The sequence below is a fragment of the Crocodylus porosus genome, unplaced genomic scaffold (assembly GCF_001723895.1).
Source record: "Crocodylus porosus isolate Cpor-Errol unplaced genomic scaffold, CroPor_comp1, whole genome shotgun sequence".
In the NCBI taxonomy this organism is placed as follows: domain Eukaryota; kingdom Metazoa; phylum Chordata; order Crocodylia; family Crocodylidae; genus Crocodylus; species Crocodylus porosus.
In genome coordinates, this window is record NW_017728950.1 from 1702956 (window position 1) to 1730882 (window position 27927).

Genomic DNA, 27927 nt, shown 5'->3' on the forward strand with positions numbered 1-27927 from the left:
GGAAGAAAGAAAGAAAATACTGATGTTTTGCCCTTAAAGTAATGGGATTTGCTCAAATCAATTTGGCTTATAGAATATGTGCTGTAATTGTACATGCCAGGGCTTTCCAACTTCTGAGTGGCCAGGGGCTAAATCCCCCAGCGACACACTACCACATATGTGCCATGCCACACGATGCATGCTACCAAGTATCTCCCTACTATCTCCATGAACCCATGCCATGCCATATGTCCATCAAGCTACACAGCAAGTTCCCCCACCACATGCTGCATTGTGCCAGCATCCTTGCACTCTGCGCACCCTGCCTTTGTTCTCCCCCTGCACTGTGCGATGGGTATGCCTGCTCTCCTGCTATACCATGCTGGTACACTGCATGGGGTTCTTTGGCCACAGACTCCCTCAGCCCTGCACACAGTGCTGCCCCACCCTACCCTGCCTCCAGGGGTGGGGGCATGTAGTTAAAACAGGAGGAGGGAGTGGGAGCCTGGAGACAACAGTAGAAGCCACTGCAGAGGTGGAGGAGTGGTGACAGGATGGACTGCAGATTAACTTCCTGAGCTGACTTGTGGCCTGCAGGCTGCCAGTTGGACAGCACTGATGCATGCACTTCCCTTGAACCTGCTCTGTTACTTTGAAATTCTGCAAGATCTTGTGTAACTTAGGATCGCCACAGCCATCTGTGCATAGAAACTTCCTTACAGACACATTATGATTCTAAAGATCATGGTATTAAGCGGTCAGGCACATTACAAAAGTATTGGTCTGATCCAGTGTGCAGCCCTTTATTTCCATGAGCTCCTGAAAATATTGGTTGATTTTAAAAAATAAAATAAAATAAAAAGTTGTAAAATCCTTTAATAGCAGAGAATGTAGGACTAAGACATTAGAAGCATACTCGTTCTCTACCAGTTTAGTAGGACTTGCATGTTAACTGCTTAAAATAACACAGTAATTAATATAAAATAACATTTTAGTTGGCATTACATAAACTGATTTCACAGTTCACCTCTTTTACAGAGGAGCCATTAAGGGCCTTGTTTTTTTACCTCAGTACACCTGAAATATGGTAGCATACCCAATAATTTTATAATGCTTTATAGAGTTTTACTTTTTCAATGCAAGTATCATGTTTGGTTTATTCTCCTATTCAATCAGTGTTATTTTTACTAACTAAATCTGAGGTGTATTTCAAGTTCAAATATTTGGATTTTTTTCTCAGAAACCACGTGGAAAAATGTTGAATTATGTTTTGGTCTGACTGTAGGGTTTGGTAAAGAGCGAAAACTGAATTCCATCCTCTCTAATAAGAAATGTACCAAAATTCCAAAATACAGTAGAATATTCTTAAAAAAAAAAAAAAAAAAAAAAAAAAAGATTTTTATTCAATATTTCAAACTTCCACAATGCTCATCCTCCAGAAACCTCCGTTAACATTGGCAGGTTCTCACATCCTTTCCCTTTCCAGATTTAATTAACCCAACACCACACCACAGCTGGAAGGAAAAGGCCACAACTTTATTTACACTGAGAAGGATTCCATGAAGACCAGAAGGTGGTGGGGCCCTGCCATGCCCTTTTTTCCCCCCTCTCCGTTCATTCACTTCCCTGTAATTCTACCTTTTCTCACCATGTTTAAACTAGCTTAAGAGAATCCAAAGTAAACCATTCAAGAGATGCAGCTTTTTAAATAAACTGAATAAACTTCTCCAGCTTTGGGATATCTCAGTGAGAAAATGTTATGTTTAAAGTCAAAGCCCACCTACAACAATCTCTCAAGTGTTATTTTAATGTACGCTGAATAATAGTAATTTGCTTGCAGACGCTTACCCAGAAACTTTCATCGTTTTGTGGAGGTATTTGGAGGATTGTGGCTAAACCTGTGCCAAAAAGATTTCCAGGAATTGCAATTCCTGCAACTTAGCAATGTTTGTTTGTTCTCAATTTGGCTATAGTCCAGTAAAGTAAATTTAAGCACATACCGGATTTTAAGCAATAGAGTAATTTTGCTGACTTCATTGTTTCAAGTTAAGCATACAGCAGACCCCTGATTCACGCAATTCCGACTTAAGCGTGTTTACACGATTTTTTTATTAGGGTCCAGACTGGAAAATGCCCCTTGAGGTGCGCCATTCACGTACATATGCAAACGCTCGCAAGATTCGCATATATACATGAACGCCTCACAAGATTTGCAGGGGGAATCAAGTGGAGCTGTGCTGCCATTGTGGTAGCAGCACCTCAAGGAGCATAGGTGGGATGCTAGACATGCCTCCTAAAGAAGATTCCGCCAATAAAAGGGGGAAAAAAACTATGACTACAGTATGTCTGGGGTATGCAAGCCCTCACTATTCTATTATTTCCTATGGGGAAAGTTGTCCTGACTTGCATGAATTCAACGTACACGAAATTCCCCTGGAATGCAATACTCGCGTAAATCGGGAGTCTACTGTATGCTTAAAGTTTTTGCCAGATTGAGGTCCGTCTTGCCTAAACAGCATTTTGGAGCCACGTAAATGTTTTCTGGAAGGTGCCGTTAATTCATTTCCCACTCCCCCAAGTCCCGTTTATAAAAGTACATATTTACCCAAATCCAAGATGACCATGAATTTTAGACGATCCCCTAATAATAGATGCTATACATGAAAAATTTTTAATGTATAATTTTCCATGTATAGAATCTAATTAGTAGGGGGTCATCTTCAATTTAATTCTTCCCCAGCTGGTGCAGTGGGGAAAGCAATGGCGGATGGACAGGACAGTAGGGAGGTGGGGTGACGTCAAGCAGATTTAACCTCTGACATCTTGTCCCCTGCTGCCTGATGCCCCTTCATCACTTGCTGCCCCTGTGCCTGTCCCCCTCTACAGCCCCCATCCTCTCCACTCCCACTTTCTCCTGTCACCCCCTGCAGGTTCCTGATATTGCTGGTACTCCTGGGCTGGGCTGGGGAAGATCAAGTACATGTTGGAATAAGGATGGAGCCTATTAGCTCCAGAGCAAGGGAAAGCAGCTGAGGAAGGGGCAGGGCCCCAGGCTGCCAAGAATGTTGTAGGGGGATATTGGTGGTGGGGGTGGGGGTTGGGGCTGGAGTGAGAGCTGCAGCAGTGGACTGCCACCCTACCACCCCACCACTTCATACTCAATTCCAAGATCAGGGTTTTTTTCCCTCCCCATGTTGTGGAGGGGGGCTCATCTTGGAATTGAGTAAATAGGACTTCCTTACACCAAACCTTGCAACTCCATCCTCTCACAAACATTCATATTCATTTAAAGGACAGCATCATGAACAAGTAGTTGGGGTTTTTTTTCTTATTAGTCATTTCCTTTCTGTACTTAACTTAGCCCTCTTGCAATTATTTTCTCAAAAAGAGCCCTGCTACACTAATACTTTTTTGTATTGCCAAAAATGCTTCTGATAGCTGTACATTCACTAAGAATAGCTTTCACATGCCTTTTAAACTGTATGCAGTTTTGGTAGAAGTCGTGTATTTACTCTTAAAACTCATCGCACATGATTAAGGAAATATTTGGTGTAAGCTCCCTTTACATAAAATTACAGCTTTCAAAAGCAGTCTAGCTGTGTCAGGGCTAGAGTGCTAGCACTCCAGTACAGTGGTGCCCAACCTTCCATTCCCTTGGGTTGAATGACTGGCACAGGGTTAGTCAGCAGGTTGGATCCCCCGTAGGCTCAGTGCAGGGGGATCTGTCTGTGGATGCAACTCCATTTGCCAGCCCAGCCCATGTGCTGGATCTGGCCATGCAACAGCCCGATCCTGACTATGCCTCTGTGGCTACATGCCAGCCCCACTCTGCACCAGAAAGTGGCTGTGCACTGGTCCAGTCTAGCATGCCTGGATGTTACTGCGCAGTGGCCTGACTACATACGTGGAACTAGACTGTGAAGCAACCCTGTATATGAGGGTAGGTTTATGTTATTCAGCCCACAGGACTCTTCATAGGTCTGAAATCTGGCAGCAGGGAACATCAATTAATTCTGCCACCACTGCCCCAACCCCAAATTTCTGAAGCAATGGGGAGCTGCGTGGTCCAAATGACATTATTCCACAGGCTAGAGGTTGAGCACCACTGCTCTGTATAAATAGTCGTAAGTGAAGTGAAGTGAAGCAACAGGGGAAGGGGCAGTTAAGTGAATATATGTTGAGATAGTGAGTGCTGAGGACCAAATCTTCACTCACTCTATGATTATGACAAGAATGCAGTAGATCAGGGGTGTCAAAGTCACCTGGCCTTCTGGGCCAGGTGAGTGGTGTGGGAGTTGCCTGTGGCTGGATTGGGCCCAACCACTGACCCTGTATGCCTGATCCAGCACGTGTTCTGAAGTAGGTGCTGCATATGGTGCATGTCCTTGATTGGCCACTTCAGGACCACACTGCATGTGGCACCTGCTGCAGTATGTCCCTGCCACATACTGGTGTTCTAGTGTGCATCCCAGAGTGGCCAGAGTAAGCACCATGTGTGACATGGTCCTGGAGTGGCCACTCTGGGGCTGTAGTGCCTGCTCCAGCATGTGTCCACTCCATGCAGGATCCAGTGCATATCTTGGAGCAGGCTTTGCATGTGGCAGTCACTCCAGGGCTGCACTGCATGTGGTGCCTACTTTGGCTACTCTGGGGCTATACAGTACCTGCTCTGGCTGCTCCTTGGATGTGTGCTGGATCCCGCATGGAGAGGATATGCTCCAGAGCGTGCAACATGATCCCAGAGCAACCAAAGCAGGGCCCCTGTGGCATGCAGGGCCATCCAGTGTGCCCTTATACTGCTTGTAGGTCTACTGGAGACCAGATGGTAGGCCTCTGTGGGCCAGATCTGGCCTGCAGTCCATATCTTTGATAGCCCTGCAGTAGAGAGGTAGCACTTTTACTATGCTGAAGGTGCAGTGGCTGGTTATAAAACTCTGGGAAGTTGGCTTGTCAAGGTCAAAAGTACTCAAGTGGCACAGGCATCCTCTATGTGTGATGTAACAGATTGGGGAGGGGTCAGGCAGCAGGGGCAGTTAATGCAGGGAGCAAAAAACAGCAGTAGATTGTGTAGGGAGCACAGGGCAGGAAGCAGAAAGCAGAGCAGCAGATTAAGCAGGGGAAGGGGATCATAGTGTCAGTCAGGAAGGGTGCAGGGAGAAGCCTTAGGACCACGATGGACTTTTCTGAACATCCATATCTGGCCAGTACTTTCCAGAAGGCTTAGCGATTGATGGAATTAGAGGACTTAATGAAATTAATGAAGGCCATATATAAGTCCTGATGCTGTTCCTGATACTTTTTTTTGGACCTGGCAGACAACAAAGATCATGTCAGTTGCCCTATGGGATGGTCTGAAACTACACTGAGATTCCAGAAGGTCTTCCTCAGCAAGAGGTAGAAGATGGTTCAGGATGATGTGAGCAAGAATTTTCCTTGCTGTGGAAAGGAGGGTGATACCTTGATAGTTCCCACAAACAGACTTATCTCCTTTCTCAAAGATAGTCATGCTTCTGGCATTCCTCAGGTCCCCATGGATCTCTTTATTGTTCCAAATGTGTAAAATAAATTTGTGGAGTCTCAGTAACAGTGCCTTGCCACCAGCCTTGTAGATTTCAGTGGGTATGCCATCTGATCCAGTAGGCTTGTTGATCTTGATTTCTTTGAAGGTACACCAGATTTCTTCAAGGCTAGAAGGGTTGGAAGGAGTTCCTTTTCAGGATGTTGGGGGATGGATTCAGTGGTGGTGTCCATCACAGTTGACTCACAGTTCAGGAATGCCTCAAAGTGCTTTCTCCATCTAGCTTGGATAGATTTATTGTCTTTGAGGATCTCTGCACCATCCTGCAATGCAGGAAAGTTGGACTGTAGGAAGGCAGGCCAGATAATGACAGATAATGGAAATAGTTGGCCTTAATTGCCTAGGAAAAGTTATGCATGTCATGTTTGTCAGCGTAGAGCTGGATCTCTTTGGCTTTATTTTGCCACCATTGTTTTTTGATTTTCTGGATCCTCCTTTGAGCTTCAGGTTTGAAGACCTGATGCATCTCCTCCTGCTAAGATGAGGTATCATCTTTTCAAGCAGAATGAGCCCTTCTCTTCTAGTCAAGGAAGGCTTGGATCTTGGCATTGCTTTCGTTAAATCAGTCATGGTGTTGACAGGCGGTATAGTCAGTGGATTCAGCATAGGCCATATGAATGGTAGTTTTAAGCCTTCCAGAGTTCCACGATGTTGCCTTCATTTGTGGGCAAGGCTGAGAGCTTTCCATGGAGACTGTTGGAAATCATTACAAACCTTTGGGACTTGAATAGATTTGGTGTTGAGAGTCCTTCACATTGCTTTTGGTGTTTTGCTGCAAGCTTGATGTTCATAATGGATCTGACAAGATGGTGATCTGTCCAGGAGTCATCAGCTCCTCACATAGCTTGCATGATACAGACATCCATTCGTTCACAGGCTCTAACAGTAACATAGTCGAGGAAGCGCCAGTGCTTAGAGTGAGGGTGTCCCTGTGTGGTCTTGTATTTGTTACTGTGTGAAGGTGGTATTTGTGATGACAAGATCCTGTTCCATGCATTTGCTCAGAAGGAGGATGCCACTGGAGTTGACTTTCCTTACTCCTTCCTTCCCAATGGTGCCACTCTAGAATTCAAGGTCACATCTGACTTTGGCACTGAAGTCACCAAGGAGAATGATCTTGTCCTAATTGGGGGTGTTAGTATATGGTCAAGACTGGAGTAGAACTGTTCTTTGACATAAGCGTCAGCATCAAGCATTGGGGCATATGCACTAATGATGGTATTGTATTGGTTGTTGCTCAGCTTAAGACAGAGGGACTAAGGCAGCGGTTCTCAATCTATGGCCTGCGGCCTGGGGGCCACATGCAGCCCAATTAGCACACTGCTGCGGCCCACATGACATCCAGTTAAATGAATGCACAGAAAGTAAGTTGTGTGGGTGTGGCCCATGTAACACATCGAGAGATGCAAGTGTGGCCCACCAAAGCAAATAGGTTGAGAACCACTGGGCTGAGGCATTTGTTAATACCCACAGGGAGCTCTGTAAGTTGACTGATGAGCTGATTCTTGATAGTGAAGCTGACACCATGGATGCTGTTGTCCTGGGCTTGTTTCTACTTCTAGAAGCTGACCCTCATCTAGTCATCTTGTCTCACTCAGAGTGGCAATGTTGATATCGTATCTCACTAATTACCTGGAGACAATGGCAGTTTTTCTTTCTAATTGTTTGTTGTCTTGGTTATCCATCAAGTTGCAAATAATCTGTGTTGTGAAAATCATTGTCATGTGATGTTTTCAACCTCAGAGTTGAACCCTCTGGACACAATTATCCAGCCAGGAGCAGATAAGGCAGTTTAGCTTTAGTGCACGTTTTCTAGCCCTTTCCCCATGTGGGGTGAGCAGAGGGGATGCTGAATAGGACTGCTCAGTCACAGTAGCAACTGCCAAATTGCACCCCTGTCTCAACCCATGTGCAAGATGACCATCAGGCTGCTGCCACATGCATTTAGATTCATGGCTCAAGACTGCCAGATTCAGTAGTTCTGTATCTGTCACCACTCACCCATTGCTGCAGGGCTTTTGGAAGTTGGTACAGGAGAGCGTGTTGTTTTATGTTGTAGAATCCTATGCATTACTTTGTTTACTGTGAGGAAGCTGGTGCATGGAAACAGTGACCACACGATCTTTACAAGGTAGAGATGTAAGCCCCGTGGCAAGGGAGATACCTAGATGGCAGGAGACCTTCATCTTGGTGCAGCCTTCTTCCATCTTTCCAGCTGCTGAGATCCTGACATCTTTCTCTGCCTGAGCCACCGTGGAGGACTTTGGTTTTGGTTGTAGTTTGTCTGGAACCTCCCCTCAGGTCTGTTCAGCATGGGTGCCCTTTCCAGAAGTGTGGAACTCTGGGCAGCTTAGCTTTGTGGATAACTGGGACATGCTAATTTGGGATGGGGAAACATATTCAGAAAGATGCATATTTTATGTAAGTATGCAAAACAATTTTGCTTAAATAAATAGAAAGTTAGGAATCATTCTATTTGAATTGAAAAGAAGTTGTTGCTATCTCACTCCTTTTCTTGCTGGATTACTTAGGATTTTTTTTTTCCCAGGGCCGGAGGTCTGGGTCTCAATTTTGTTGGAGCCAATGTTGTTATATTGTTTGATCCAACATGGAACCCAGCCAATGATCTACAAGCCATTGACAGGTACAGTTTCAAAATTACTCAAGAGGATGTAATGCTAGATTCCATTTGATCTTAGAATTCAATTTCTTCATTGTTTCCCTAAAAATATAGGATGCTTTTAAGTGCACTCTGCTCTTTAGTTCTTCATAGTAGATTAAGAAATATTGTGATAAATAATTTTTTTAGGATTGACGTTCCCTTTTTAAACCCTGAATTTTAGTATCTTTTTAATGTACTACTTTTGAATGGAAAAAGAGATGTGGTAAAATGCTGTGATTGTAATAGTGTTTCATTTTTTGTATACAAGTGTGTTATGGCAGGATGCAAAAATTATGCTGCCATAAGAATTATGCTGCAAGAATCATCTGAGAAAATAAGTCCTGAAGAAAAATGCTTTTGTTTCTTTTAGTCTCTCTTTGTAGTGTTGAGAAGTCCTTATTAAACAGACAGGCCAATATTTATGTTTTCTGCTGGAGTGACATAGAGATTTTTTTTCTTGGGTATTCTAGACAAGAAACAATATTGGGATGCACTGATAAATATTTCCTTGGCTGATACCCATAGCTGATTTGTTAACCAGCCATATCAGCTGATACTGGTCTGATAGCTGATTTATAGGAGTGCAGCTGGGCAGCATCCTGCTGATAAATGTGTGAGGGAGAAGGGGCATGGGGGAGGGAAGGAGAGTAGGAGGAGAAGATCGATGCCCCTATGGCATTACCCAGCCAGGACTGTGAATGTGACCCTGGGGCAGAAGTGGGATGGAGTCAGGGTGGCTTATCTGGGGGGGTGTGAGGAAGAAGCAGATCCTCACCACTGTACTCACCCCTGGAGGAGGCATGAGGGGACATGTGCTCCCCCTCTTCCCCCCCCCCCCCAAAAAAAAGAATTGTGCAGGAGATTAAGGCCGGCTACCTACTGTGGGTTTGGGGACAGGTGCTTCACCAGCCTCTTCCTAGCGGGGAGCTGGGCTGGGCTTGGGGCGGATGGGGGCAGGGCAGGCTCAACTGCATGGGGTGGGCAGTGGCAACACTGGGACAGGCGGCTACAGGGAATTTTGGGGTGGCTATAGCCCCCCCAAACACCCCCTAGTGCCACCTCTGCTCAGAGCATTGTTCTGCTGCCTTTCCCACATGGGCTCCCAAGAGAAAGGCAGCAGAGTGGAGTGCCCTCAGCAGGGGTGGCACTAGGGCAGGACCTGGGGGCCTAAAGCTACCCAGAAAGTCCCCATAGCCTGCCCATAGTCACCCCTCCCAGTGCCACCACAGCTGGAAGCCCGCCTGCGCCTCATACACAAATCCAGGGGGCACATCCCCCCCATGCCTCCCCTGGGAGTACATGCAGTGGCAGGGAACCACCCCCTTTCCCACCGTCCCCCATGCTCCACAGACAAGCTGCCTGTAGCTCCATCCTGTTCCTAGCCCCAGGATTGCATTCACCACCCTGGCTGGGCAGTACCTGCCCTTGCCCCGCTCCCTCCCCCACCTTGGGGGGAAGCCTCGATTCTTCCCCCACGCTGCCTCCCCCCTCCCTCAGATTTACCGACAGGACACTGCTTTCCAAGTTGTCTGGCTGCAGTCCTGGCTGTCACACGCACATGGAATTTATCGGTGAATTATTGGCTACACAAGCCAAAACTGTTGGCCGATAATGTTAATTTTCCAATATGCAACCGATTATAGCAGTGCACCTCTAAACAATATTTATTAGTTATCCCATTCTGCTAGGCTACCTTACCAAAAATTATAAAATCAAAACAACCATTAGAAGTTATAGTATAAAACGCGTTTGGACAAAGAACATAATCTAAGTGTGTCTGGTGTCCTGTTTAAAACATTTTTCTGAGCAGTTTGTGCTGGGAAAATGCTTTAAAAAAAGATATATAAAGCAGCTCAGTGTTTTGAAGCATCTCGCATTTTACTGAGTAAAATGAAGCATTTATGTGCCGTTTCACATTATTATTAGCTCATTATGGCCTCCATGCTTTTATAAGTTCTGAGAGGACAGACCATTTTTTCTATTTCATTTACCTTCAGAAAAACTTCCCTTCTCCCCTGCACACCCTAATCCGCATGTGAAAAAAAATATTGCAAAACTGTATTATTGCAGGAATAGCCTTCACAAAATCTGCTTCACAAAATTGCATCTCTGTGATCTCTTGACATTCTTTAAGTCTTTTCTGCAGTTTCTAAAAATAATCCATTAGTAATTTCAAAGATGTAAATACTTCTACTTCATATACATTATTTATGTAATGTATGTAATTTGCACAGTGCTTTATAATGTTAAGGAGACTGTGGTCCCTGCCCATAAGTTTTATGATCTAACTTGCATATAATGTAAATACAAAATAATCATGTACAAAATGAGATTGCAGATTGCAAAAAGAGATTAATTTTCAAAGAATAAATAGAGGATGTGTTTCGAAGAGGGCTTTGAGGTAGGAGAGAGGTTGGTCCTATGATGTACAGGAATGTGAAAGCTGTTTCAACTATATATGGCTTAATGCAGAAGGCACAAAATTAAAAATGAAAGAGAAACACGAATAGGAAGAGTTGGCATGGTAAAACAGTTAATTTCTAAACATACATTTTGAGGAAGTTTTTTTAAAGTGTTTCCTCATTTTATAAATTGTGATTTTACTAATCTCTACAAGAGCTCATTGGATGACTAATATTATACTGTTCTTGAAATTGACTCGGACACTGTCTTTTCAGAGCCTATAGGATCGGTCAGTGCAGGGATGTGAAAGTTTTCAGATTAATATCCTTGGGCACTGTGGAGGAGATGATATATTTACGCCAAGTCTACAAACAGGTAAAGTTCGTACAGTATCACAATACATTTAAAGCCATAATGATAGTCAAATGCCTGGATGAATAAAAGCAAACCTTTAGCAAAGTTGAGTATAGTTTTACTGGTATTTTAAGTTATATTCTGTTTTATAAAAAATTGTAATTAAAGTGTTTTGCTAATTTATTTTGAAGCTTTCAAATAAATCCTAACTTGTTAGCAGTGACTGGCAGACATATTGTAAATTAGGGGCTTGTGGATTAATGTCTCGGTGCTTGAGACAGCATAATCCTTGGTACCAGGCTATGAGAGTGGGTGCATGTTTCAGTGCTCTGTGACTTGTGAAGATGAAGAAAATTCTATTCTTCTTTCTTCTGCTCCTGTAAGGTCTCAGATGAGAAGGGGAAACTGGAATGCAGTCTCAGAAGAGGCTCTTAATTCATTGTGGAGTTAAGATTGACTGCTGCCTCACTACTTTCCACTTCAGCAAAACCAGTATCACATCATTCAGTCTGGTGATTAAGAGAAATTAAAATTTCCCAAAAGGGGTGGGAGGAGAGAGCACAGGGAGGGCCTGGACAGACTTTTCAGTTTTTCTCACCATGAAATTTTCAAAGAGAGCCTTGAGAAGCAACCTACATGTGGTTTGCAAAGGGTCTGAAATAGTAGCTGTGCATTGTGAACTGTTCTATTTGCTTCCCTGGGTGTTAGTTCAGAGACTAATGATGCAACGAGCAAATACCATTGTTTTAATTATTCCACTACTCATGAAAGCTAGGTAAAAAAAGAAGGAGGTTTGATTAACTGAAATTAACATTTTTATTTTGAAATTCTAAGATACCAGTAGATTTTTAACACCATATAGTCTGATTGAAGAGTTGGGGGTGGTGGCTACTGGTTTCATTTTCCCAAAGGGAGGGTTTTAGAAGCTGGGCTAAATAAACTTGGGAAGTGTTCAGTACCTGCCTTACGAGTGTCCTTGTCTGCTGTTAATTCTATGTTCATCTACATCAAGGGTGTCAAAAAGCTGGCCTGCGTGCTTTTTGCTGACGCTATCATCCAACCTGTTGTGCTCCCTGTCAATCTTGAACTGGTGTCACATGCTGCATGCAGCATGCATGCACTGGCCCTGACCCTGACCCAGTGTGCTGCATGCAGAATTTGTCTGGGGTATGCACTGAGTGTGGTACCTGTGCCGAACCGTTTCTGTATGCTGGATCTCGGACTGGTCTGGATCAGGCCCCCAGACTGGCCCTACATGCTAGATCCAATACTCAGGACCAGTCCAGCCTGGGCACTGCATGCAGCGCATGCCTTGGACTGGCTCCACGCTCTGTAAATGACATGCTCTGGACTGAGGCTGAGGTGTGCTGCATATGGAGCGTGAGACTGGAGCCAATATGTACATACCGTACAGCACACATGGGACCAGTCCTGGATGCACACTACATGGTGGTGCCTGTGCAGAACCAGGCGTCTGTTCTAGATCTGACACATGCAGCTGGTCTCTGGGCCCAATCTGACTGGTGGTCCAGCGAGCTGAATGAGTTGATATCCCTGATCTGCTTGCTTGTTCTGAAGGAGAAAAAGGTGAAGAACTAACATTGAGAGTTGTCTAAGGGTAGCACTAGCATGGTAAATGTTACAGTAATTGCTGCTTGTCATGTTTTTGAAGCAGGCCCCTAACTTCCTCTTCACTCTTATAGGCTAAGCACAGACTATCAAAGAACCTGAGGCTGAATCAATTCGATCTTTGCAGGTTAGTCTAAGCTGCATAGATTGAACTGTAAGCGAGTGAACAGACATTTACATGCCTCCCCACTCAGCTGGAGCAGACAGCTTGGGCCAAGGCTAACCTACCCATTCTGCGAGTGGGGTTTTGCAGGAAAAGTGCAAAGCATCTTGGGATGCTAGGGGACTGTGAGTTAATTTGAATCTGGAGGAGGTCTGGGATAGAAGTTCAGTAGACCGATTTAACCTAAATCAGTTAAGTCTAATACTACATCCATCCAGGCTTATCTTAAACTGATTTTGGTCATTTTGAAAGCGGTTTATTTGCACTGAACTTCTGGGCTAAGTACAGGCAGTCAAAAAGCCTGAAGCTGAATCAATTCAGTCTTTGCAGGTTAGTCTAAACTGCACAGATTAAATTGAAACAGAAGTGGACAGACATTTACCTTTGTTTCAGGAAATACAGCCATAGGCCTGCAGTGGCTCAGGCCAGAAGCTGGCGGGGGGCGCTAGAGCACTGCTCTCTGACTGTGTTCACTTCCTCTTCCTGCTGCCCCTGAGGTCTCTGTGATTTTCAGTCTAGACTTGTATTAGCAAGACTCTGCAAGGTTGCTCATCACTTCCTCTTCCTGCTTCCAGGTGCCTCTGGGATTTGTAGTCCACAGTTGGAGCCAGCAATAAGTTTGAGCAGGGGAAGGGGTGTTTAGCTCACCTCCCTGGCCCCAGCTGAGGTTTGCCATGGGGAGGCAGTACTCCCTTTGTAGACTGGGCTGCATCCCCAGCCAGGCCTGTCCTGCTCCCACCCCACTTTGTCAGCCAGCCCTCACTGCTCCAGCTAGGGAGCAGAGGGGTGGGGCCAGCCCTGCTCACTGGAGCAGACAGACCAGCACAGCCCAGCCCAGCCCAGCCCAGCCCAGGGCCAGAAAGCATAGTGGGATCCTGGGGGGCTATAATTTCACTTGAACCAGGAAGGGGTTTGGGACAGAAGTTTCATAAATAGGTTTGACCCAAATCAGTTAAGTCGGATACTGCATTCAATCAGGTTTATTTTAAATCGATTTCAGCCATTTTGAATCTGGTTTATGTGCACTGAACTTCTGTTCTGTTACAGGCTTAAACCAGTATCTGATCAGTTAAACCAGTAGAAGTGTAACTTATGTCCCCAGCACTGTTGCATAACAGATTTGAACCTGTTTCCGATCACTTACACCAGTTTATGTGTAATTTCTGTGCCTGGCCATAGTGTCTCACAACCCAGGAGAGTTATGAGAATTCTGAAGGCCTTTCCCTTCCCCGTGAGAAGTAGATACAAAAGAGCTTATTAAGTTGTCTTGTTTTCAGAACAGTTTGAAATCAAGAGCAAGAACAAAACAAGAATTGGGGCACAAGCTTTTATTTTCTGAATGGAAAGCACAGAGAATGAAGTCACATATATTGATTGTTTACATCCACAAAACAGCAGCAGAAACTCACTAGTTCCTAACTTTTTTTCTGCGTGTAGTGTTCACTTAATTGAGAATTTTCTGGTAAATAACAGGATTTTTTGCTGCATACTTACTGATAATCTAATTTTGATAAGGGAAATTATTTTGTTTGTAAAGTATCAGTAGCTACTTAGCATTTCTTTAAGAGCTAACATCTGCTGTCCTCAACACTCCACTTTGGAAAGTTTTATCCTGTTGTTTCATCACTTGCTGAAAAACATACTTACACTGATATTAATGGGGAGTATATACATCCTACTTTGTTCACTGTTGCTTTCATTATAAGTCTTTTTTTTCATTGTTAGAGGGTTTTCTTTTTGCTGGCAGCCGCGATCAATTTGAAAAATAAACACGGGGAAAGCTTTGGAAGCTAAGACTTTCTGTTGGGAATGCTGTCAGAATAGGTCATTATTTAGACCTACCAGCTTTGACATCCCTTTAAACATTAGCAAGCATGTTGTTTTTAAAAATTATTCCTTTCTACATTGTAATAATTATCTGAAATCCTAATTAAATGCATGTTTGGGAAACCTTAATTGAAAGCATTGTAAAGTAAATTTATATTGAGTATTTTTAGTTGGTTTTAACATGACTTTAGAACAGAATAGGACATTCTTTGTCAGCTTTGCAAAGCTCTAACAAAACTTTTTGCTTTATTTCTAGCAGGCATGTTAGGGCCAGATGTGTGCAGCTCAGTGTACAGAACTGGATGTGTACATGCACATTACTACTGCAAATATGCAAAGTACTAACATGCATAGAAGAACAAATATTTAACCAATGAGCTATAAAGCACTAGTTCATTTAGCTGAGTTCATAGGTATGCATACAGTTGTATTTGTAAATTGTTAAAAATCTCTTAAGTACAAGAATGGTAACTTAAGACTTGCATATCTAAGGACGGGATTTTCATTAAGCTTCTGTGAATATATCCACATTAGCAGACGGATCATTGAAGTGAATATCTGTGTATCTGTATAAGCAGGTAATATGGCATTTAACTACCAATTGGATGCGCAGTTCCTAAATTTTGTCTTGCACATGAAGGTATTTGTACAGGCAGTCCTCAGACTTATGACACAATTGGTTCCTGAAAACCATGTCTTAAGTCAAAACGTTGTAACTCAGAACTGATTTTCCCATAAGAAACAGTGTTATAAACGGGAAATTAGTTCTTGAACCAATGACCAATACCTTATTTTCACCAAAAATACCCCGTAATTTTGTACTTAATCAATTTTAGGTGAGTAATAGAGCTACATTAATGTATTTATATTGTAAATAGCAATTATACTGATTTGGAAGGACTTATTTGAGGAGACTTTGCTGGATGTTTTGAAGGGCTGTTGATTGGACTTTTTGAAGGGTTCTTGGCTGGAGACTTTTCAGGAGTCTTGTCTGCTTTCTTAAAGAAAGTGTCCAAGGAAGTTTGGACAGATGTTCTCCAGGGAGATGGGTGATGCAGCGAACTTGTTCGCTGGAATGGCTTGGCGTCACATCAAGTGTTACAAAGTCGAAATTGACGTCATAAAGTTGAAACAGGGTGTCAATTTATAAACGTTGTAAGTGTGAAACGTTGCAACTCAAAACATTGTAAGTCAAGGACTGCCTGTATATGCAAGTGAGGAAATTTCACTTCTTATGATTTCATTAATAGAGAACTGCTGAAAAGTGTGACCTTATCCAGAACTTGCTGCAAGTATTTTGTTTCCATAAGATATATTTTATATAGTATTAACCTTGAGACAAACAGCTCTTGAGTTCCAAGGCTCTTTTTCAGTCACTGAAGGGCATGCAGTTACTTTTATGTTCTCTAAGATTTTGTTCACTGCCTTTTGATTTTTTTCAGGCAGTGGTGAAAAGCATAAAAAGCCTACTTTGCCTGTTAGGAGTCACTCATATTTGTGTAGTTTCACTATCATGCCATTCTGTAAAAGTGTGCAAGGCATCACCAAATAGACACCTGTAGTTAGTGTTTTAAAGTGTAAATAATAGACTTAATGCAAATAACTCTGCTTGAAAAGCTTTTGTTTCATTTCGTCTAGATTATATTATTGAGAAATATACTTGATTTTGAAATGACTTATACATTTTTCTTTATAATGGTATACAATTTGAGGGTGGGGCCCCAGAAACTGCCAGAAAACATAACAACTAGTATACTATAAATATAAAAATAGGCAAATTAAAGTCTGTGATGTATGCATCTTTAGCTGTGGCCACATGACTTCTACAGTATAAGTAGAGTGATGTAAATTTAGGGCTCCATCCAGCTGTAATTTGTGACTGACTTGTGTGTTTCAAGTGGATATTTGTCCTTTAACAATTGGCTTCCTAATGCCAGAATTACCATTATGTATCCCTTAAAGGCTACCAGTATCCTAAGAGCTATAGAAAAATGCTATATTTTCTTGCATACCACATGGCCCTAAATAAGGTCTTTTTTTGGGAAGCTGACTGGAGAGGAAAAGGTTTTTCCAGAGTTCTGGTGGACAGCTGAATATATGCAGCAGCTCGCTTGACCTCAGACAGTTCACTAGCTACTTCAGGTGAAAGCTATATTATTAACCCTTTCACAGCTACTGCTGAATTGGCAACAGTTTTTGGATGCTCAGCCAAAAGTTATTACCAAATCAGCAGCAGTTGTGAGAGAATTAAAACTGGACTCTGACTGTGCTGCTTGCCAGTCCAGAATGAAATGGAAGTCATTACGGCATAGCCTCTCTATTTAAGACTCCCCCATTTTGGAGGATTGATTTTTGGGGAACAGTGCACGTGGTATGCAAGTAAATATGGAATTACAATTGTGGTACCCATAAGAGCCATAAGTTTGGCCAGTTTACTGCTCTTTATGTCAAAGTACATTGGTTACAAAAATGTTGAACATTTGAAGTCACTTGAAGCACAGCTGAACCCACCTGATTTTTCAAGCATGTTCAGTTGTCTGCTGCACCGATGATTTTCTTAAGTTGATTAGTCTTGCACAACTGTAGCACTTAGTCACTTTTCACTGCACACTAGAGCAGGTTATAATTTAAATTTTCCCAGGACAAATGATCCATTGACCATATTCAGTGTTCACAGTATCTGAGTGTGTGAAAGAATGACCACATAAATATTTAAAGAAAAATAGGCTGCAAATAGTCAAGATGCAGTGGAATACTGATGTCTAAGAAGGTTGAGAGAGCAGGTTTCTGGTCTTGGGTAGATAACAATGAAATAAGTAGGCTTAAAATATATTTTCTTTTCCTATTTAAAAAACTAGTCAAATTAATATCATAACACAATGGCAACATCTGCCAGGGAAATTCAAACAAAATGTCCTCCCTTAGGATATTGTATATGCCTCCAACTAAAGCTGTGTATATAATGTGAATGCCAGGAAATTCTGACATGTTATTGGAGCAAACACTTTTGAAATCTCTTGTGTTGTTCTGTTTTTAGCAACTTCACTGTGTGGTAGTTGGAAGTGAAAATGCTAAGCGATATTTTGAGGCCGTGCAAGGATCAAAGGAACATAAAGGAGAGCTTTTTGGGATCCGTAACCTTTTCAAACTTTGGACCCACGGGTCCTGCCTTACAAAGGACATCCTGGAGGTGTGAAGTTTTCCTTCTGAATTTTAGATACTAGCTTCATGTATTTTTCTTCTCTTAAAGTATTTTACTGTAAATGTGAATGGAGATGTCTTGCAGAGCAGTATTGTGAAACTTAATAATTCCAGTTTACACGGTGCCTTAATTAACCTTTGGCTTCTAGTTTCTCACTTCCATTCATGCCAAAAAATTCCCTGTAATTAAAAAAAAAAATGTGGAAAATGTGTCCAAATTTAGATTTGTCAAGAGATCACTGAAATCCTTTTCTGTTCTTAATGAAAAATATCACAATTGTGTAATTTTTCCACTTTTCTTCAGTTATACCTGTATCTAGTTCTGTAACTATATTTTACTGCAGGGCTGTCCAGAACCCCCAACCACACACTGTACAGGTTACATACCCCTGAGGTATCTAATGTAATGTGGTATGCATCATCTCTGAATTAAGCTTAGAACATTAAGAACTTCTTTAAATGAGTCCATCATAGTCCTTTCTAAGCAATTTAACTTCAGAATTGAAGCTTCTCTGGGGTAATCTCAACCAAAGTGATGGTTTCGTGATGGTTTTTAAGCAAATCTTTAATGCCATTTTTTGATTATGTAAACATGGGAAAGATTCATATTGGGGATATTTCAACTCCAAGCTGTTTTTGCAAGGAAGACAAAAAGTAATCTTGACTGGTGCTGTCAATAAAGAAAGTACGGTGCTTGAAAAATTTGTTCTACATGTAATGAAATTATGTGCATCTGTATTGAACTCGCTCATTGCTTAGCAGGAGCTTGAGATCACACTGCCAGTCCAGTGAGTCTTTCCATAAACAGAAATGTGGCAATTTTGAGTTTTATCTGATTGATGAATCTACTTTTGAATGTTTGCACCTAGATAGAAAGGGTATGATTTTTAAAGGTTTGATTTCTTACCTGGCAGCATTAAAACACATGCTTCCTTCTCTCCAATATAAAACATGCTTGCCTTTCATCTGTTGGCTGTTTTAGAGGGAGGGAAAAGTAGAAGCCGGAGTCATGACAGCCACTACTTGGCTGAAGGAGGAGCCTCCATCATGTAGATCAGAAATGGTGAGTTGCCTTTGTGTATGTCATACAGAATGGAGTGTGAAAGTTTCCTTTGTTTCAGTTAGTATGTAGAGCAAATATCTGTATCAGAAGCTAGAAACAAAAGTTAAGGGTTAACATCAAAAAGTAGTATGTTCTGACATAACCATAGCCTTTTGTTACTTTACCGCCTTTTGTTACTTTACCTTGGAATAAGAAGAAAAGTTCAGACAATGGAATGTGCTGAATCTCAGGTAATAGTTTATCAAAATACCTTTAAAATACTCCTTAAAATATCATCAGACTAGTGGATATCTTTTCCCTTTAAAACGTATTCATTTGCTGTACAACTACAAATATTGACTTGTTGAATAGCTACATTCTGAGTGAGTTATTTGATAAATGGTATCTGGAACCACAAGATTGGACCTAAACTGATTTGACTTCAGTGATTCCAGGCCTGTTTATTCTAAGTAAGGATCTAGCTCTTATAGTGCCTAAAACAGAATAGTTAAAGTAAACATCAGCACTTTACACAAAACCTAAATAATTTGTCTCACTCTGGGCCAGGGAATTGAGCAGGAAGCTCCATTGGTTTGGAGATTAGAATTCCCCCAGGCCTTGAAACTGCTGAATAGGCACATATATACAGCAAAAATAGCTACAATGAATTCTGTTTAGAGTAATGCTGGATTTAAAATTACAGCAAAATAAACTTTGCCTCTATGGAAGCATCTATCAGTTTAATCCCTTGAATCTGTGAGCTTTTTATCTAGTTTCATTGTGAAGGATTATTATTATTTATATTTGGGGTAACCAAATATGGGAATGGGATGTGGTGATAGCCTATAATAAAGCTGAGCCAGAAATGGTTATTCTGGCCTGCAGTTTTTTTTAAATGCTTTAAGGGCATTTCATGAAAAGCCAGAGAGAGAAAAAGTAAGATTCTCTTCAAAACAGTTAGCATCCTGGGGCACTTTTACATGTGCTCTGGGGGTGGGAGTGGCCCTTTAATTACAGCGGCTCTGAGAGCTGCTGTAATTAAAGCACCGCAGCATCTCATGTATTAGCATCCTCACTCTTCAGAGTGGTGGCAGGGCTCTTGAACTAAAACTCATTTGATGAGCTTTAGTTCAAGTGCCCCCACCACCATTTTGAAGTGCAAGGATGCTGATACACAAGACATGGGAGGCTGCGGGAGTACAGTAATTACCGTGCTCCAGCAGGCTGATTAATCGAGTCTGCTCTGATGCACTGTAATTAGTGTGTCGGAGCAGGCTCTGTGCTCATGTACAAGCACCCCTGGTGTTTGGGACAGACTCAGATTCAGCTGAAATCAGGTAGGTAAGAACTTTAAAACTATTCTCATCTCCCTTAACCCGAGTGAGTCCCCTGTTTACAAGCTTTTGGTTCTTGGGTGGGTTTCTTTCTGTTTTTGACCAAAAGTTTCATTCTGGACCTGAGAGACCCAGTAAGAGTTTTATAAAAAACCCAGTAAGAGTCTTGTAAAAACTGATATTTTCACAGACGTTTTGGTTCTAATGAATCATTCAGGGCTTAGGGTTTAAGAAATTTCTCAACTAGCTCTTGAAGATAATTCTGATAGAAATAGAAACAAAGACAAATAACTGTGCCCCACAGAGTTGAATTGCTGATCGTCTATAATCTTAGGTCTCATCTTCTTGGGAATTTTTTTGGTGCAGCTGGAGGCGTGAATTTAAACTGCTTATTGCTATATCAATTTATCCTCCATTTTCAATGCGGATGTAATTATAGATGTGTTTGTGGGATTTTTTTGTTTATAATGTTAAGTGAAAATCTAGTCTTCTACTGAAAAAAATGTGTCCACAGACGGGGTTGTACCTTGATAATTATTCGCATGACTGGAAATATGTTTCCATGTAGACAAGACCTTAATTTTTTACCCTTCTGTTTTGATCTTCCATATACACCTTGAACTTTGTCTGTACTTAATGTATACAGTTCAGTTCCTGTTTTGTTTTTTTTTTAAACTTCTGTAACTTCAAAATATTTTGTACTTGTTAAATTATAATTGTTTGTGTGTTTGGCTATATTGGACCTTAAGCAGTTCTAAAGAAGAAGGTTGTTTGTATTCCCTGCTCTTTTAAACTGTTTTAATTAGGTGTTTTGGCTGCCATATCGTAAGAGGTTGACCACCCTGTTGTCGGTTTTCTTTTAAAATAATTTTATTATGCAGTATTTTGCACAGTTGAATGATCTTTCAGGCTAAACAACTTAACCATTAGAAGTTTGCACCAAAATGAATGATTCTGAAACATAAATCCAATAGTATGTTCATTGGACAAATGCAAATTGTTCACTAACAGCCAAATTGTAGACAGCATGTATTGCTGTATTTTTAGGAAAAAATATATTAATGTTCACTGTTTGTCATAACCTGTATGCAATATTTTGTTGAAATTTTCTCTTTACTTACTACCTGTTTATTGTATATACTCTTTAGTCACTTTGTATAGATTGAATTCTATAATTAAATGAAGTCCCAGTTCCTGAATTAAGATCTATTTTTTTCTATAACAATGTCTAATTTTAAATCTTTAACTTGTTTTATTTATAATTTAACTTGTCTGACAGTTGTTTTCAATATTTTTAGCATGCAGAACCAGGTTATGAAGAAGATAAAGATCGTATCAGACCTCAGAAACAATTGATGAAAGAGGAATTTGATTTTTCAAGTGAAGGTAGCAGTGATGAAATTATGGGAAACTCAAGGAAAAAACCAGACAAAAACAATGCAAGTAACACAAATCCACAGGGGCAACCTACATTAATGCAGTGTGGTTTCTCTGAGTTGTTAGAAAGAGAAATTAAAACCACCCTGGAAAGAGATCATTCCAGTGGTTCTGACCATTCAAGTTCTGACTGTCCGTCTGTGAGACAGAGATTGAATGTAAATGGCAAGTGTGCTGGTCTTCAGAAAACTCAGAGTCATAACCATATTTTAGGGCAGTGGAAAACCACAAAGTCACGGAATAGTAGGAAAAAAACAGATATACAGAGTTTGACGATACCTGCAGATTTGCCTGTTTTGTCGGCATCTGAGGATGAAAGGGACATGGAAAGTAAAAATAAGGAACAGTGCATTTCAAAGCAGGTTGCTATAGTCATGGAGACTGAAGGCAGCTCAGAAGAGAGTGATGACATCATCTTTCCTTCCCATGTTCCAGCTCATCAGGCACCTGTTCCTACTAAAAGTGTTAATAAATATGAGCCCCTTTCAGGAAAATCTGAAGGGTCAGATACCAAAAATAACACCATTCTTGCATCTAAGGGAGACTGTCAGCAATCTCTGAACCATAATACCTGGTCAGCCTCCAGAAAAACCAACTTTTTGAAACATGCCCAAGAGATGACAACAGATATACCAGGTACAAGTGATATTAGTGATGAGTCTGATGATATTGAAATGTTCCTACAGTCCAAGCCAAGAAAACTAAGACATGTTAGCTCCTTCAAGTGGAAAAAAAAGTGTAATCTAAACAAGGGATTTGGTAACTCTTCCAAAACCATGCTGCAAGTAAAGACAACAGGCAAACTAGAAAAGGAAAATGATTCACAGACTATAGATGAATTTTCATCTTCTGAAGATAATTTACCAGTTGAAAAAGCTCACTTCACTAAGCAAAGCCATAGGCGCAAAACTCAGAGGTACAGAATTCCTTTTGAATCCAAATCACCCTGTCAAATTAAAGGTGCTTCTGTTACACCGGTGAAACCCAGTCGCTTCCATAGCCCCAAAACTGCTCTATGTAAGGAAGCAAGTGCCAGACAGGAGGAACAAAGCTCACTGGACAGATATTTAGGTGAGAATTAATTTATTTTTGGGGATTCTTTTTGTTGGTATTTGCTTCATTCAAAATAGTCAGAAATTCAAGATGAAGTGATATTACACACAAACAGTAGTTTTAGGTCACTTATTTATATTTGTTCTATTAAGAGTTCTTCAGTATTGTTCTACCCTTTTATAGTCTTATTGATTTTTTTACTGGTTAGCCTGTCCTTTTGTCTCTTCTCATTTGGTGGGGTACTCTGCAATATCTTTGTATTTCTATTTCCCTAAACATTTGCAATTGCTGCAAAAATATATACATATTATTAAGAATTACGATGCATTTATGTCAAAGTCAGAAATGTTAAACCTAAAGTTTAGACAGCAATGTTATTTTTCTTTTTTATACTACATGATTAGTTCTTTGTGTCACTCAGTATGGTTTTAATCTGCACTGGCACTGGCACAATGTAGTACAGGACTGTCCAACTTCCAGCCTGTGGGTTCTCACTCAGTTGCTGATTTCTCTCTCTCCTACCTCTTTCCCTCAACAGCTTTTCCTGCTGCTGCGAAGGTCTCTAAATCCCCCCTCCCTCATCCATCTTGCCCCTGTCCCTAGAGGCAGGGTGGTGCATCCTTGGGGGGCCGGGGAGCCCCTGTGTAGAGTGGGAGTAGGGGCAGCCTGTGGCCTCTGGCTACTCAGAAGTAAGACAGCCGTGATGAAAAAGTACCTGCTTATTAGTGGTACTATTGAATATTAAAACGGAATTCATTCAGAAATATAGGTTTGTTGAAGCTAAAGCTTCCCTTTCTGTTTGCTTTTTAAAACGAGATATTTTTTGAGATGCTTACAACTGTAAACAAACAGCTTAAAAACTGGTACTATGTCATAATTGAGGATTTTAAGGGCAAAGGGACTACCTAAGACAATTTATTACTTCCATGTTAATTCCTCTGAAAATTACAATCTATATGTGTAATTGAGCATATATACGGTATTCTGAGATGACCAAATGTTTCCTAAGTGCTTTTTTTACACGTATTAGATGGTGTTCAAGAAGTGGCTTATATTCATTCAAACCAGAATGTGGTCGGATCAAGCAAGGCTGAAAATCATATGAGTCGGTGGGCTCTGCGAGATGTGTTTGAATTGAAGCAATTTTCCCAGCTCCCTGCTAATGTACCAGTCTACAGTGCCAAGGTAAAGAGGCAGCTTCAAAAATGTTGTTTTTACTGTGTTTTTCTCATCTTAACTTTTTCTTTTAATGGCTTCCATGAATGATCAATCCACTGAAGCCAGAGAAGGAGTGGTTTCAAATGGAGGCCCAATGAATTACTGCTGGTATTTCTATGCTGGCAAGCCATAAAGGATTTAGGTATTGCAATACAAGAGCAGTTCTAACATCCAGGTAATGTCTAGTGAGAAGTGTGAAAAACATGAATATAATCAGCCTGTTTCATGTAACTTTTGGAATAATAATAAGCCAGAAGTATGAAATCAGGTACAACTTCAAGTTTTTGTTCTTAGCTATTGCTTATTATACATAAATCTCTAGGGACATTCTGATTTTCATGTGGCTTTCAGACATCAAATGTGAGAGTGTTTGTGTGTTGGTTTGTTTAACTGCTTTTATACAGATCCATGTTTTGATTCAGATTTAGATGGACAATGGCCATCTGATTGTAAAGTGAACTGAGCACTCTCTACTCAATTGTTCCATGCTTCAAACATTTGTAACTTATTTAAGCTGATCTTTTTGATAAAACACAAATGTTTGGAGCCTGGAAAAATGGTTGATTGGCAGATGTTTTGATTGGTCTTCACAGATGCATTAACTAAGGGAACTGGTATGCCAGGTGAAAACTCTTAATCAGACATAAGCACACAACATCATTCCCACAATACTGTGGTTCCTTACTGCTTCTGGTGTTTGTTGATTTACTGTAATTAATTGAACCAAAATATGCGAAAGCAATTTTACATTGGAAAGTTCAGACCAGGCCAACTAGCAAAAAGTGATACCTTTTCAATATCCAAATACAAATACTTTCCATCCCTCCTAAATAGAACATTGGGTCAAAAGTATTTGCGAATTCTACAGATATATCCCAGCCTACCCATGGCTGACAGCATAAGTGGAATGCAGTACAAGTGAAAGGAAAGTTTGAGGAAAGTACTGTGGCGTAATGTCTTAAAACGCAGGCTGTGAGAGTTCAGTTTTATTATTCATATGATTTATTTCTTTTTACAGCTGAAGTAGCATGGAATTTGCATGCCCACAGGTGTTACAAATTAATTGGTATCTCTGCTTGTTAATGTGATTTAAGTTATCGCTTTCTGAAAACAAAGGAACAGTAATATTGGTTCACTTGATGAGACTGAAATAGGAAGCACAACTATCAGTAATAGTGGAAAAAGCTGTATATAGATTTTATTTCCAGGTGTTAGTCTGACATACATGCATTAAGTTAGCAATAATCCCCTTAGATGGCTGTTTCTCCTCAGATGTAGGACTCTGAGTTTCATGTGTTTGCTTAAAGACCTGATGTCCTATAGAATTTTTTCTGAAAAAACGATCCATTTAGACAAACTGCTGCTGCTCATTTCTCCTTGTTTTTCTTTTCCCATTTCTTTACTTTTATTACAAATTATATTATATGAAAACAGTCATTGTTACTCTGGTGCTCATCTGTTTCTGCTGGATATTTTATTAATTTGCAGTCAGTTTTGCACATGGCGGCAGTCCCTGTCACAATTATTTGTTGTGGCATCATGAAGAGAATTATGGAAAAATGAAGAAAAGCAACATTCAGATACCCTTGAGAGATTTTTAAAAAGCTACTGTTTCATACTATAAAATAAGGTCAGAACAATATTTTGAAGATCTGAAGTCATTGTGTGGAGTTTAAGGTATAAACCTACTAAAAATTTCCGGAACACTAATTTAATTCTAAAAGTTCTTGAAGAATAGAGAGTAAGGCTTGATGTTCTCCTTGGATGTTATTCTTCATGGTTTTAATCAGGCTTTTTTTAAATAGGGGCTGATCATAATTATTTTTTCTTTTCATGCCCACTGTAGTCTCAACTTTTTAAATGACACCTTGCCTTATGTAGAACTTAGCATAAGTTCATTTGCAGAATGGTCAATCATTCTTCATCTGAGGACTTTCAGATTAGCTTAAATTTTTCCCATTTATATTTATTTTTTTCTAGCTGTCACTGGACAGAGATATAGCATTATGATGGTCTCATTTTCTTTCTTTTTGTAGCAAGTCTTTTATCCTTTTAAGTAACAAAATGTCCTTTTCCCAGTCCAGTTCATCATGTTAGTTTCACCTGTATAAAGCTTACATTTATTAATATATTTTTAAGATATACAAAAATGGACTAGTAGTTCTAAAAGAGAGGGAGAAATGTAGATTCCCTAAAATCTGTCTCTGGCACACCAACTGAGGTAGATTAATTTAAGATTAAGAAATAAGGGGCATGATTAGAGATTGGGGGAGTTATTTTTCTTTATTTCTGTCACCCTTGAGAAAACTAGAATGAAAATGCAGAAATAGAAGATATTAAAAGACATAACATTATGCTGTGAAATTATAACAGTCTAAACTTTCTTCAGAGAATATTGTATTATTTTTATTTGGCTAAAGCAAATCTTGAACTGTCATTTGGATGCTCTGTAGCAAGAATTCAGGCTCATACAAAGTAATACAATGGTAGCTAATCATATGGGAACTGAGTGAACGTGACAGCAGTAAAAGGAAGTATTAAAATCTGAGTACAGTCGACACTTTTCATAAAATTGTTTTATGAAACAGAAGAATATCTGTTGCTCTTCAAAATTGTCAACATTATTGTCTTCTCCCAAGAACAAATTTATACCAAGGACATCTACAGTTCTCAAATCTTATCACGCAGTTGTATACCACTACATTCAAAGCCTCCTAGATACAAGGGCCATTAATTTTAACAGAGAGTACTCTGTGATTTAAGAATAACAGAACAAGCAGCAACCTTGGCTACGTGTCTTATTTAACACCAGTGAAATTTGAGGTAGGATGGCTTTCCAGTGCACAGGTAGGAAGAAGGCTGGTTAACAAGTAAACCTGTCGAAGTAAATAGTTTCTGTATTAAACCTTGCTATGCTTTGCCCACTTGACTAATTTAGTGGGTTCTAGAGGTTGTTTCATCCTTAATATTATAAACGTTCTTTAAAATATTCATTGTTCTGCACACACTTGCTTAAAATAGTGATGACCTTATGTGAAACTGTTGAGAAATTATCTTCATTAACTATTTTTTGCTATTTGGTACAAAGGCAATTTTGTTTTTCTTCTCAGCTAGGATATGAAACTAGTTGGAAAGGAAATAGTATTCAAAGGGTGCCTAAGGAGTATTCTAAAATAAATGTTCATTCAGTACAAATGTAGACTCAAGAAGAGGTGAAGAACCTAGATAGAACTGTCCATGTTTTTGTCTTGCTAAAGAAAAAGAAAAATAGTCAAGACAGCTAGTCCCATAACACAGCCAAGCTGTTAAACATTCTTCCTAGGGAGAGATGAATAGTATGGGGAAAAAATACAGGTGCTCACTTCATAGTTGAATATTGGTCCACTGAATATTTTCAGTTTGCATTTTTTAATTCTTTTATAGCTATGGTGATAAAAGGCCAAAGAAGCCTGGCTTACGTTTTATTTCTATTACTTGTCTTTGTTTTTTGGATAACTTGCACTCTTATGTGAACTTTTTCTTAGTTTAACATAAGAAATACCAAGTCTCCCAGAGCCAGGATAAAACATCCTCTTCTACTGTTTCAAATCTATTCTGAACTGAATGCCTAGATTCCTTAATTATGGCCCTAATTAATGTCTGTGTTAACTGGCAAAAACAACCTATGTGAAACAGTTTACAGAAAATTCAGAAGTACAGAAGTCTGGCTTTTCTTTAGGTTCCTTTAAAGCTGTTTTTGAGTGCATTTTCTGAAGGGACCCTTTTTTTTAAGCAGGGTTGGGAGAGAGAGTTTGAAGATGGGAAAAAAAATATACTTCCCTAAATAATCATAAAAGGGGGGCAGGACGCACTTACATATTTTGAAAAACTGATAATATCTTACATTAGAGCTAATTTACCCTTTTAATATATGGAAAAGTATTAGTCATAGAACTCGTACTGTACCTGTTGGTTATGTGGAGCCTTTTTTTTTTCAGTCAACTGCATGTTTTCAACTTAAGTTTACTTAAAGTTTTACTGAAAAGAAATGTACAAAGACAGCCATTC

The 27927-nt window shown here is 40.3% G+C and overlaps 1 protein-coding gene across 5 annotated transcripts in view; it reads left to right on the forward strand.

Annotated features, from left to right (window-relative positions):
* ERCC6L2 (ERCC excision repair 6 like 2) overlaps nt 1–27927 on the forward strand; it is a 95588-nt gene that overhangs the window by 46259 nt on the left and 21402 nt on the right. For 3 of the 5 annotated variants that reach the window (XM_019555047.1, XM_019555044.1, XM_019555045.1), the window contains exons 13-18: nt 8106–8201; nt 10898–10997; nt 17633–17785; nt 18779–18859; nt 21471–22680; nt 23693–23847. In XM_019555047.1, coding sequence (XP_019410592.1) covers nt 8106–8201; nt 10898–10997; nt 17633–17785; nt 18779–18859; nt 21471–22680; nt 23693–23847 — 1795 coding nt within the window. Of the gene's footprint in view, nt 1–8105; nt 8202–10897; nt 10998–17632; nt 17792–18778; nt 18860–21470; nt 22681–23692; nt 23848–27927 lie in introns of those variants that run through there. The other 2 variants (XM_019555046.1, XM_019555048.1) reach the window with 2 other exon arrangements.